At 41.7% G+C, this 12167-nt stretch overlaps 3 protein-coding genes across 4 annotated transcripts in view; 1 reads left to right on the plus strand and 2 right to left on the minus strand.

The window, feature by feature from the left end:
- Window positions 1-145: 145 nt before the first annotated feature.
- On the minus strand, window positions 146-1150 carry LOC306917063 (gamma-glutamylaminecyclotransferase B-like). Its single transcript, XM_079495187.1, has one exon. It carries the CDS (start codon window positions 1128-1130, stop codon window positions 660-662), a length of 471 nt encoding a protein of 156 aa, XP_079351313.1. The 5' UTR covers window positions 1131-1150; the 3' UTR covers window positions 146-659.
- Window positions 1151-3026: 1876 nt separating this feature from the next.
- Window positions 3027-6216, minus strand: LOC306917062 (gamma-glutamylaminecyclotransferase B-like). Of its 2 annotated transcripts, none has more exons than XM_079495186.1 (2): window positions 6101-6216; window positions 3027-4433 (listed from the first exon to the last, which is right to left on the minus strand). In XM_079495186.1, exon 2 carries the CDS (start codon window positions 4407-4409, stop codon window positions 3939-3941), a length of 471 nt encoding a protein of 156 aa, XP_079351312.1. In that variant the 5' UTR covers window positions 4410-4433; window positions 6101-6216; the 3' UTR covers window positions 3027-3938. The 2 variants fall into 2 exon arrangements, with proteins under 2 accessions (XP_079351312.1, XP_079351311.1); XM_079495185.1 differs by lacking the exon at window positions 6101-6216 and adding an exon at window positions 5872-6072.
- Window positions 6217-8694: 2478 nt separating this feature from the next.
- The window catches only part of LOC306917104 (N-chimaerin-like), a 55446-nt gene continuing 51973 nt past the window's right edge, over window positions 8695-12167 (plus strand). Inside the window, exons 1-2 of the mRNA XM_079495234.1 lie at window positions 8695-8830; window positions 8958-9103. Coding sequence (XP_079351360.1) covers window positions 9085-9103 — 19 coding nt within the window. The 5' untranslated portion in view covers window positions 8695-8830; window positions 8958-9084. The remainder of the gene's footprint in view (window positions 8831-8957; window positions 9104-12167) is intronic.

Raw genomic sequence — 12167 nt, forward strand, 5'->3', positions numbered from 1 at the left:
CAAATATGTTCCAGTTGCTACACTGGCTTTGGTGATCATTTATTATCTCATTACAGGAATTATAGGCTATTCATGGCCACTTCAACGACAATAGAACATTTATGTTTTACTTTACCAGGTAAACGGGTGTCATTAGTTAATTTATTATCTCATTACAGGAATTATATTCATGGCCACTTCACATAGAAATGCAAGTATAAAATAACATTTATGTTTTACTTTACCAGAGGTAAACAGGTGTCATTAGTTAATCTTGTTCTTAATCTAGAAATGATATTCACAAATTGTTTTTTCTTTACCATATATACTTTGTTGAGCGGGGTCCCCCAGGGGTCTACACATGGTCCTCTCCTTTTTTCTCTCTATGCTAAATCTCTTAGATGAAAATACCTGATCTACAACCTCACAATGTGTTGCACGACTCGCACTGCCACATTTTGTGAGCTTTGTAGATCGGCTGTTTTCACTGAATGTTCGCCTGCCCAGAATTATGGAAGCATAATTTCATTTGAATTTTTGGCAGCTTTATGCGTCCATACAGAATGCCCAGAACATAGATGGTTAATTCTTTAAAAACGTCTTAAATACAAAATATATAAATGCTAAATGCTTCTTTGTCTTCTAGGTGCTATTGCTGGTATCTAGTGAGCTACGTTGCATCAGTCTCTGGCCTCTCTGGTAACATAATCCAAGCCGTGATCCCCATAGGAGTCATAATTGTCATAGTTAGGCAGTGTGGGCCAGTCGGGCTGGTAGGTCTTTGTGCTGTATATAAATGCATCGACTACGCTCCCCACCGACGGGCTCTCCTCTCCATCTTTCTTTCCGACCCACTCCACCACCTCCAGCTTCACTGTGGTCCGTTGGTACATGGCAGGAACGCCCTCCAAGGCGTCCAGGAACTCCAGCATCCGCTCGTCGACGCCGTAGATCTCTCCCAGGATGCGTCGGCCCTCTCCTGGGATGTTGAGGAGGAAAGGGATGTTGCATTCGCCGGCGATCACAAGCGGATACTTCTCCACGGTGCGTGCAGAGGCGAGGAACTGCGTCTTGCCTTTGGCCGTGTCAAACATGCGATGGTAGTTGGGCTGGCCCTTCTTCAGGGTCCCGTACACGAACACGTGTGTCATCTTTGGCGCAGGATGCTAAACACTCCTGGGGAAAAGACAGTCGATAATCAGACTTGGTGTCCAGCATTTGTTACAGTACAGTACAGTACTTCTAAAACCCCATAACCACACCAAAGGGTCGAGACGGTTTTAGCGTTGTCCCTGCGGTGTGATATGTCCTGTTGCATGTTGACGCACGCACGTCGTCCCACCCCACGTTGTCCCTAGTGATTCAACGCATGGAATTCAATGGCCCGAACCACACCACACCTCACCATGCAACTCCTTGCAACCGTTTGTACCCAAGGAGTTGACTCTTCGGTGTGGTTTAGGGCTTAAGTCTCTGATGTATGATGACGTTCTCATCACCATACATCATCATCATCATGATGAAAGGCACCACTCACTTCACACGAGTGTGATTTTGAAAAGAAAAAAAGATATATTATATTTCAAAGATTTTTCAAAATGTTTAAGAAGTAGTTTAAAAAGCAGATCTACAAGTTTGCTCGCTCACACACACGCACACGCACGCACGCACGCACACACACACACACACACACACACACACACACACACACACACGTGCACTCTCTCTCACCTTATTAAAACAAATCAACTAACAAAGTGTCTATCTCTTATCTTCTGCAGCCCTTTGGACCTTTTTCTTAGGCTAAGAGTTCAATGATTAAATCTAATGGAACTGGGAGGACGTTTGTCCTCTGTGTCAATCATAGGATCAGATCATTAAATCAATCTGATTTAGGTATGATGACAAAGAGAAACATTTACAGTACATCGTGTTAATACTTGTGCTAAATCAAACATGCATTGCATATTGGTTGCAGCTGTGTTTGCCTTGTTATGAGACAGTGGAAAGGTTTAGTCTCATGATCAATTCAACCTAAGTAGATTATTGTTGCTAAGTTTTAAAATGCTAACTTCATACAAGACAATTAAGTTTAGTTTAGTCAAGGTTGTACTTTATAGAATAAAGAGTGCAAGAAAGAGTAAAAGAGTAACACATGTGCATGTTTTCCCTGTATAGCAAAGTTAGGTCAACTTTTTGTCAAGTGAGACTTTATGATTATGCTACAGCATGTGTGATTGTGCTTGATTGATTGATTGAAATATTTATTTAACAGTTTGCAGAATTACAGTACATTTCAAGCACAAACTCAATACAAAGACTGTCCAATTAAGCATTACACTTGTTTACAAGAGGATCCACCTTGTTCAATTCATTAAAACATTTAGAGACGTACAAATAGACACTTCTATATAGCCAAAGAACAGAACAGGAATTAATCATAAAGGAGGTAAAAAGGGGAAAGAAACATATACAGTGAGTGGAAAAGGGGGTGGGCAATCCCATTTTACGGGGTCCACTGTAATAACACAATAACACTAAAGTTACACTTTTATACCAACACGTTCTTCTGAAGCATACAATGGACCATGCCCTCGTGTACAACTATGTACTATGATGTGTGATTTGTGTACAACTTAACATTTCCCTATTAACGTCAGTATGCTAAAACAGAAACCAACTTATAGTAAGAAGGTGCCGTAAAAATAAAACGCAACTAATGACCAAAGACGTTTGTTATTCATGATGACATTCTTACCGTTAGCGAAGCGAGGAAAGGCTCTCCTTGAATGTAGTAGAACGTTTTCGTGACAATCCTGATGAAGCTCCTTCTAGTGCGACAGCGCCATCTTGTGTTCACACCTCCATGGTCAGCATATTTTATTTTCAGCAGCACATAAATGCCTAGTGACTATAAGGTTAGAACCATCTTCAGGCCTCGAATTTCATAATTTTAAGGGCAAGGCCACTTGACCTTTTGTGTTAATATAATAGTTTGACTTTAGGATACAATGCACATCAAATATGATCTTACGTCATGCCATGGAAATAATGAATTGGACTTTAATAAGGGTTGATGAAATAGTTATTCATTTCACAGTGCATTTATTTACAAATTACCAATATTTGTAAACTCCTGAGTCAAAGGTTCATACAATCCTAACTCTGGATTCATCAGTCAGACTAATTTGAATATAATGACCTAAATATATATTTAGGTCCGGGGGAGTTAATTGGATTCTGAATTTTCAAAAGATAATGTCTAAAAACGGGGGAAGCGCTGCACAAATTGCCTTTATCAAATATGTTCCAGTTGCTACACTGGCTTTGGTGATCATTTATTATCTCATTACAGGAATTATAGGCTATTCATGGCCACTTCAACGACAATAGAACATTTATGTTTTACTTTACCAGGTAAACAGGTGTCATTAGTTAATTTATTATCTCATTACAGGAATTATATTCATGGCCACTTCACATAGAAATGCAAGTATAAAATAACATTTATGTTTTACTTTACCAGAGGTAAACAGGTGTCATATAGTTAATCTTGTTCTTAATCTAGAAATTATATTCACAAATTGTTTTTTCTTTACCATATATACTTTGTTGAGCGGGGTCCCCCAGGGGTCTACACATGGTCCTCTCCTTTTTTCTCTCTATGCTAAATCTCTTAGATGAAAATACCTGATCTACAACCTCACAATGTGTTGCACGACTCGCACTGCCACATTTTGTGAGCTTTGTAGATCAGGTATTTTCACTGAATGTTCGCCTGCCCAGAATTATGGAAGCATAATTTCATTTGAATTTTTGGCAGCTTTATGCGTCCATACAGAATGCCCAGAACATAGATGGTTAATTCTTTAAAAACGTCTTAAATACAAAATATATAAATGCTAAATGCTTCTTTGTCTTCTAGGTGCTATTGCTGGTATCTAGTGAGCTACGTTGCATCAGTCTCTGGCCTCTCTGGTAACATAATCCAAGCCGTGATCCCCATAGGAGTCATAATTGTCATAGTTAGGCAGCGTGGGCCAGTCGGGCTGGTAGGTCTTTGTGCTGTATATAAATGCATGGACTACGCTCCCCACCGACGGGCTCTCCTCTCCATCTGTCCTTCCGACCCACTCCACCACCTCCAGCTTCACTGTGGTCCGTTGGTACATGGCGGGAACACCCTCGAAGGCGTCCAGGAACTCCAGCATCCGCTCGTCGACGCCGTAGATCTCTCCCAGGATGCGTCGGCCCTCTCCTGGGATGTTGAGGAGGAAAGGGATGTTGCATTCGCCGGCGATCACAAGCGGATACTTCTCCACGGTGCGTGCAGAGGCGAGGAACTGCGTCTTGCCTTTGGCCGTGTCAAACATGCGATGGTAGTTGGGCTGGCCCTTCTTCAGGGTCCCGTACACGAACACGTGTGTCATCTGGGTGCAAGATGTTAAACACGCCTGGAAAACAAGACAGTCAATCAATAATCAGGCTTGGTGTCACCTCAGGCATGCTCTGATAAAGTTTGACTGCTTCAAAACTGCTCTCAAAGGGCACCTACGGACGGCCGCAATTCGAAACTGGCCCCCGTAAAATCTGAATCCCCCCACCCCTTTTCCCCCCTCACTGTATATGTTTCTTTTCCCTTTTTACCTCCTCTATGATGATTTCCTGTTTTGACTATATATATGTATATATATATATGTATATTATATATGTATATTCGTACGTCTCTAATTGTTTTGATGAATTGAAAATGGTGGGCCCTATTGTAAACAAGTGTAATGCTTTATGGTGTCGTCCACTCACAGTTAACAGTTTTTGTATTGAGTTGTACTTGAAATGTACTGTAATTCTGCAAACTGTTAATAAATAAATCAATCAATCAAAACCTCAAGCATGCTCTGAGAAAGTCCCACAACATTGATTTGCGTACGCCAAAGAGCTATAGCACTGACAATAGTGAACAGTAGTGTCAATACTTTGATTGATTGATTGAAGTATTTAACAGTTTTCAGAATTACAGTACATTTCAAGCACAACTCAATACAAAAACTTAACTGTGAGTGGACGACCCAATAAAGCACTACACTTGTTTACAAGAGGGTCCACCTTGTTCAATTCAATAACATTTAGACATACAAATATACACTTCTACCGTACAACTAGGCTAAATTTGATTGATTGATTGATTGAAGAATTTATTAACAGTTTGCAGAATTACAGTACATTTCAAGCACAAACTCAATACAAAGGCTGTTAACTGTGAGTGGACGACCCAATTAAGCATTACACTTGTTTCCAACAGGGTCCACCATGTTCAAATCATCAAAACATTTAGAGACGTACAAATAGACACTTCTATAGACAGAACAGGAATTCATCAAAAAAGAATTCATCAAAAAGGAGGTAAAAAGGGAAAAGAAAAATATACAGTGAGGGGAAAAAAAAGGGGGGGCGGGGGGGGGGGATTCACGTTCAGCTCCGTTAAATTGTTTGTTTTCCTTGGAGGAGCTGCGTTGGGTCCCCAAGTCGGCTCCGTGGCCGTACCTTGAGTTGGCTGTGTGGCCGTGACCATCTCTTGTGTTGTCCTTGCGTTGGGTCCCCAAGTTGGCTCAGTGGCCATACCTTGAGTTGGCTGTGTGGCCGCGACCGTCTCTTGTGTTGTCATTGCGTTCGTGTTTGAGGGATTCCGATTTTACAGGGGCAAATCAAACACAACCACTGCATTTTATCATCTGAAGTTGTGTTTAAGTACTGTTATATGGAAAATATCTACATATTAGTCTCTGACATGACATGCTCATGAGCAAATACATATAGTTGTCCTTTTCACTTAATTGTACACGCAGTATAAGACACGTTTGAGAGTGAATTCAATTCCAACAAAATACTAACCTTGACTATTTTATTGTTCATGGCCTTTTGGTCAGGACCATCCATGTACAAGATATGCTGTTCTCCGCCGTTACTTTTATTATAGCCGCTCTCGGCACTGTTTTTTTTGGCAAATCTAAGCATAGATATATATAAACTATCTATGAATCTAAGCTCTCTCTATGTTGTTTACTTCCTGGTGTGACGTGTGAGGTGCCGGCAGTATGAAGAATGTGATTGGCCAACTCACTGTGAGCGTGCGCAAACGTTCGCAACGGGAACAGTATAGGCCTAATAATCAGGGAAAGAAAGAAAAAGAAAGAAAGAAAGAAAGAAAGAGATTGCACACTGCAGCATGAATCATCTAGTTATTCACTCTGACAGCAGTAAGCCTACTTGGCTATGCATGATGAATCATTGGGAAATTGGAATAGCATAGAATCCACCAAAAAATAAAAGTATAGCTGTTTATGTGGTGAGGTTATTTATTTATTTATTTGACAGAGACCTTACCAAAGTGCAAACATCCAATGTACAAAAAGTGCAAAAATCCAAACACAAAATCACACACGTCTAAAAAATATTGTACAACATGCAATGTACAAACATCATGCAAAATGAGTACATTTGTGCCAAAACATTTGCACTTTGTTTGCAGTGATGTAACAACATTGTACACACACACACACACACACACACACACACACACACACACACACACACACACACACACACACACACACACACACACACACACACACACACAAATGATCAAAATAAGTCATATATAAAGAAAAAACAACTCAATTAAATTATTGCATATAGTCTAATAATGCTCTAAAATGTATTGTTATCACAGTAATCAAAAGTATTGCACAGTCCAAGTAGCGGTTCACAGTAATTAGTCAACATTTTGCGCAGTCCAACTCTGACTTTTTAGAGGATACAGTGAAGTTCAACCCCCCCTAGAGTTTATCTTAGAGGCAAACAAAGGTGTTTCCATAATTCCTCATTACAAATTGGATTTGTTTTAAGCCACCTATAAGGTTGAATTTGAAGGTCAAATAGTTGGAGGTCTCTCTTACTTCTGTAGGGAGACTGTTCCAGTGATGGGAGGCTCTGTAGGGAGACTGTTCCAGTGATGGGAGGCTCTGTAGGGAGACTGTTCCAGTGATGGGAGGCTCTGTAGGGAGACTGTTCCAGTGATGGGAGGCTCTGTAGGGAGACTGTTCCAGGGATGGGAGGCTCTGTAGGGAGACTGTTCCAGTGATGGGAGGCTCTGTAGGGAGACTGTTCCAGTGATGGGAGGCTCTGTAGGGAGACTGTTCCAGTGATGGGAGGCTCTGTAGGGAGACTGTTCCAGTGATGGGAGGCTCTGTAGGGAGACTGTTCCAGTGATGGGAGGCTCTGTAGGGAGACTGTTCCAGGGATGGGAGGCTCTGTAGGGAGACTGTTCCAGGGATGGGAGGCTCTGTAGGGAGACTGTTCCAGTGATGGGAGGCTCTGTAGGGAGACTGTTCCAGTGATGGGAGGCTTTTATGTGTGTTACCAAACATACTACATCTGGTTGGCACTTCACATCTCAGATCCAAATAGGCCTATTGTATTTTTACTCCATTCTTTTACTATTTTTACTACATTTAGGCCTATTTGAAAACATTAGTTACTATAGTTACTTTGTACATTTTGATTATTATTATACAAAACATACATATACCCACTTCAGCCCAATATAAATTCGGCCATTTGAAAATAGCCGATCTACAAGCTCGTAGATCTCGTAGATAGCCAATCTACAAGCTCGTAGAATTAGATCTCATAGATAGCCGATCTACAAGCTCATAGATCTCGTAGATAGCCGATCTACAAGCTCATAGATCTCGTAGATAGCCGATCTACAAGCTCGTAGATCTCATAGATAGCCGATCTACAAGCTCATAGATCTCGTAGATAGCCGATCTACAAGCTCATAGATCTCGTAGATAGCCGATCTACAAGCTCGTAGAATTAGATCTCATAGATAGCCGATCTACAAGCTCATAGATCTCGTAGATAGCCGATCTACAAGCTCATAGATCTCGTAGATCGCCAATCTACAAGCTCGTAGATCTCGTAGATCGCCGATCTACAAGCTCGTAGATCTCGTAGATAGCCGATCTACAAGCTTATAGATCTCGTAGATAGCCGATCTACAAGCTCATAGATCTCGTAGATAGCCGATCTACAAGCTCGTAGATCTCGTAGATAGCCGATCTACAAGCTCGTAGATCTCGTAGATAGCCGATCTACAAGCTCGTAGATCTGCTATTTTCAAAAGATTGTTATAGATTTGTAAATTTGAAATGGAGGACATTCTGCATAATGAGTACTTTCTACTTTTGGTACTTCAAGTACATTTTGATACCCATACTTTAGTACTTTTACTATATTGCAGTATCGATACTTGTACTAACTACTAAGTAAAAACATTTGAGTACTTTTTAAACAACTGATAATTTCATCTTCAGCTACTGTAACTAAGCCTACGGTCAGGTCGGGTCAGGTGAGTCAGCCTCCGTTGCCATAGAGACCCCCCCATGCATGCACGCACGCACGCACGCACGCACGCACGCACGCACACACACACACACACACACACACACACACACACACACACACACACACACACACACACACAAATGGTCAAAATAAGTCAAGAAAAAACAACTCAATTCAATGATTGCATATAGTCTAATAATGCTCTGAGTCTAAAATGTATTAGTAATCTCACACACACACACACACACACACACAATCATCATCGTGGTGGAGGGGGGGCAAAACGGATCACGTGACACAGCAAAGATGGCGACCACAATGTAAGATAGAGTAGAATGGGAGTCCGAGGAGCAGCAGCAGCGCCGTGATAACAAACAGCAGATAATAGCAGCAGCACGCCATGGTAGAAAACCGCACACTGACTCCCGGCTGATATCTTAAGGTATGTGTTGTTGTTTGTTGTTGTTGTTGAACGAGTTGTTCTCTTATGATCGGGTCGTTAACTGACTTCCGTTGTGTTTTCATTTTAATTGTATTTTCTTCTCTTCTTGCTGTGTGTGTGTATGTAGGATCTGAGGTGTTACGAGTACAGAAGCCACGTTTGCGGCTCTGGGGTCGTTGTGGGATCTGGTCTGACTGACTGTTACTGTCGCACCATCATTAAACAACCCACTGGCAGCACAGATCGGAGGCAAGATGGCCCTAAATGTGTTTGGTAAGAAGAGAACATCACACACTCTGTGGAGTGGATAGGATATACTGCTATAGTTACCACCAGGCAACCATGCTTACTATAGTCTAGACTGGAGTCTATATCGTGTGCATTTGAATTTCTCTGTGGGGGGGGGGGGGCTGACAGGCTGAATTTTGGGATATAATAAATGTAGGACATGAAACCAGTTTATTTGAGGCTATAATAGGCATGTGATTAGGCTATATGGACCAGAGCTAGTGATTCTGGTTACAAAATTGATGTCTATTTAGATTTCACTGAAGTTTCCTAGAGTTAGTTGGGAAGGACTTGGCTGGGTTTGGAATGAATGTTACTCAATGCTGTGTGTGTGTGTGTGTGTGTGTGTGTGTGTGTGTGTGTGGGGGGGGGGGGGGGTGTGTGTGTGTGTGTGTGGTCCCTTTTAGTAGACAACAATGTTGTGTTCACTATTTTAAATTATCCGACATGCTCCTAATGCAGTCCATTTGTGGTCTCTCTCTTTGCATTAAAGAGATGATCGCATCAATCCTGTCGGGAACATTTGGCAAATTGGCAATGCGCCTTTTGATTATTATTAAATGCACGTAGCTTGTCGGAGGTGACGTAAGGCCTTCCTGAACGATTCTGGCTGCACTTCAATTAATCGCACATTCAATCAGCCAGACGCGCACACACGCACACACACACACACACACACACACACACACACACACACACACACACACACACACACACACACACACACACACACACACACACAGTGCTTAACAGGATAAAATATGATGTCATCGTTCCTAAACGGACACACACACACGCCCCATCTCCACCCTGCCATTGTGGAGGTGTTGCAGCAGGTCATCTGAGATAGGAGCTGCTTGTTGATTAGTAAGGCAATCTGCAGATTGATGTAATGTTTGTCTCATACAGAGACAAAAAGGGGAAGTATCAGGTGTCTAATGCAGTGAGTAATGCCCTCCTGGAAGACGGAGACAGACACAATCACTTTCCTGGGCACTGTTGTGGTGTTTGGTGCTTATTTGGAAGACAGGAAACAAGGAAAGCGAGTGTTGAGTAGATAAGGCTCGTAGGGCTCCATTTTCGTCACCGCTAAACATTTTTGAATAGTTAAAATGGCCAGTCTACAAGCTCACAACGTGTCAATGTAGATTGGCTAGTTAAACTTTTCAAAAATGTCTTTCAAAATAGTAAAAAAAAAGCAAAGAAGTTTAGGGATAAGGGGTTTAGTGGTGATGAAAATGGAGCCCGTAGTGTCTCTCTCTCTCTCTCTCACACACACACACACACACACACACACACACACAGTCACACACACACACACACACACACACACACACGCGCGCGCAGTCTCACACACACACACACACACGCAGTCTCACACACACACACACACACACAGTCTCACACGCACACACAGTCTCTCACACACACACACACACACACACCCACCAAGATAGGAAGTGGACGGTTAGTTTGAGCCAAGAAGAGAATGTATTTATTTGTGAGATGCTTGCTGTAAAACCATACCACTTGCACTCTCAATACTCTTCATTGGTGACCATAATCAGTTAGATATTGTTTTTTTGGGGGGGAAGGGGTAAAAATAAGCTAGTCTGTATGAAAGCTTTGTTGGTTTAAAAAAATAAAAAGCCTTAACCAATTTGGACCTGAGATCAGATATCAAAATGTCTTCTACATCCTGACAGTTTTCTGAAAAAGCAATGTTTCTATGTCAGTCGTTCTTCGATTTTTCTAAAATAGCAGACCTACAAGCTCGTAGTGCGCCACTCGGTGGCGCACTATGAGCTTGTACATCTGCTATTTCTCAATAGCTAAAGCATAACATAATGCTAACACCTAAAGGGGTTCCCGCCCAGCAGTGGCGTGCACAGACATTTAGAGGGGCAGGTGCTCAAGTTAAAAAAGGGCACCTTGTGCAGCGCGTGGAACCGGCCGGTTGCCTTAATCCATTTTGGGCGGGAACCCCTTTTGGTGTTAGCATTATGTTATGCTTTAGCTATTGAAAAATAGCAGATCTACAAGCTCATAGCGCGCCACCGAGTGGCGCGCTATGAGCTTGTAGGTCTGCTATTTTAAAAAAAAGAGAAAAAAAAATGTGCCCTTTTTTTTCAAAAGGGCACATTGCCTAAATTGCTCTAGCACCCCCTAGTGTCTATCTGTGCACGCCACTGCCGCCCAGAATGGGTTAAGCTTCATTGTATGAATTGTGTAATCAAATACCTGCCGGCAATAAAACAATGAGTTGAGCTCAAGAGGAAGAAAGATTTAACAAAAGATAAATGCAGAACAAACGTGTTTCCTTTATATGTATTTTCTTCTATTCTCTGTTTCACCTACATTAATTTGCAGTCGATTCCTGCCCTATTTTTCTTAAACAAAAAAGAAAAAAAACACACACACACACACACACACACACGCATGCGTGTGGCTTATGGTCAGGCAAACTAGTGTCCCCTGTTTGACCCTCTGGGCCGGGGGTCACTGTAGCCAAGGAAATGAGGTTCCTGTCTTCCTGATAAATTAGCCAAAACAACCTTCATTGGTATTAATTATATGGCAGAGTTTGTAATAACCATTACATATTTTGGCATTTAGCAGACGCTCTTAATCCAGAGCCACTTACAGTAAGCGAGAACAACACATGGTAATACACCAAATACATAGACAGTCATCAATCATAAGTAAGTGGTAGAGACAGTGCCCAGATACCCTAAATTAAAACCTTCCATATCGCAGTGAAAAGTTCAAGATCACCCCCAAGGCAAATAATATTACTATGTATGACTATGTATTTTAGTTTTTAGTTTTTTTCTTTCTTTTTCTTGTAATGTCACTTATTTTACTTTTACACTTAAAAAAATCACACCCGTGTGAACTGAGTGGTGTAAGGTATTATATAGCCTGATCAGCTCTGACGTAATGAAATCAGCTCTGACGTAATGAAATCACACCCGGGTGAACTGGGTGACCGTAGCAACCATGCTCATTTTTTGCGCACAGACTAACAAAGCCAGTTGTAGGAGTGGTT

This window comes from Electrona antarctica (genome assembly GCF_951216825.1).
Source record: "Electrona antarctica genome assembly, chromosome: 24".
Classification (NCBI taxonomy): domain Eukaryota; kingdom Metazoa; phylum Chordata; class Actinopteri; order Myctophiformes; family Myctophidae; genus Electrona; species Electrona antarctica.

What these genes read in the sequence shown, in the direction of transcription:
- LOC306917062 (XM_079495185.1), bottom strand. Translation starts at nt 5,994, where the DNA reads ATGCTTAGATTTGCCAAAAAAAACAGTGCCGAGAGCGGCTATAATAAA. An exon ending in TGAACAATAAAATAGTCAAG is followed by an intron (nt 4,434 to 5,871) that starts GTTAGTATTTTG and finishes CTTGTTTTCCAG; the next exon opens with GCGTGTTTAACATCTTGCAC.
- LOC306917063 (XM_079495187.1), bottom strand. Translation starts at nt 1,130, where the DNA reads ATGACACACGTGTTCGTGTACGGGACCCTGAAGAAGGGCCAGCCCAAC.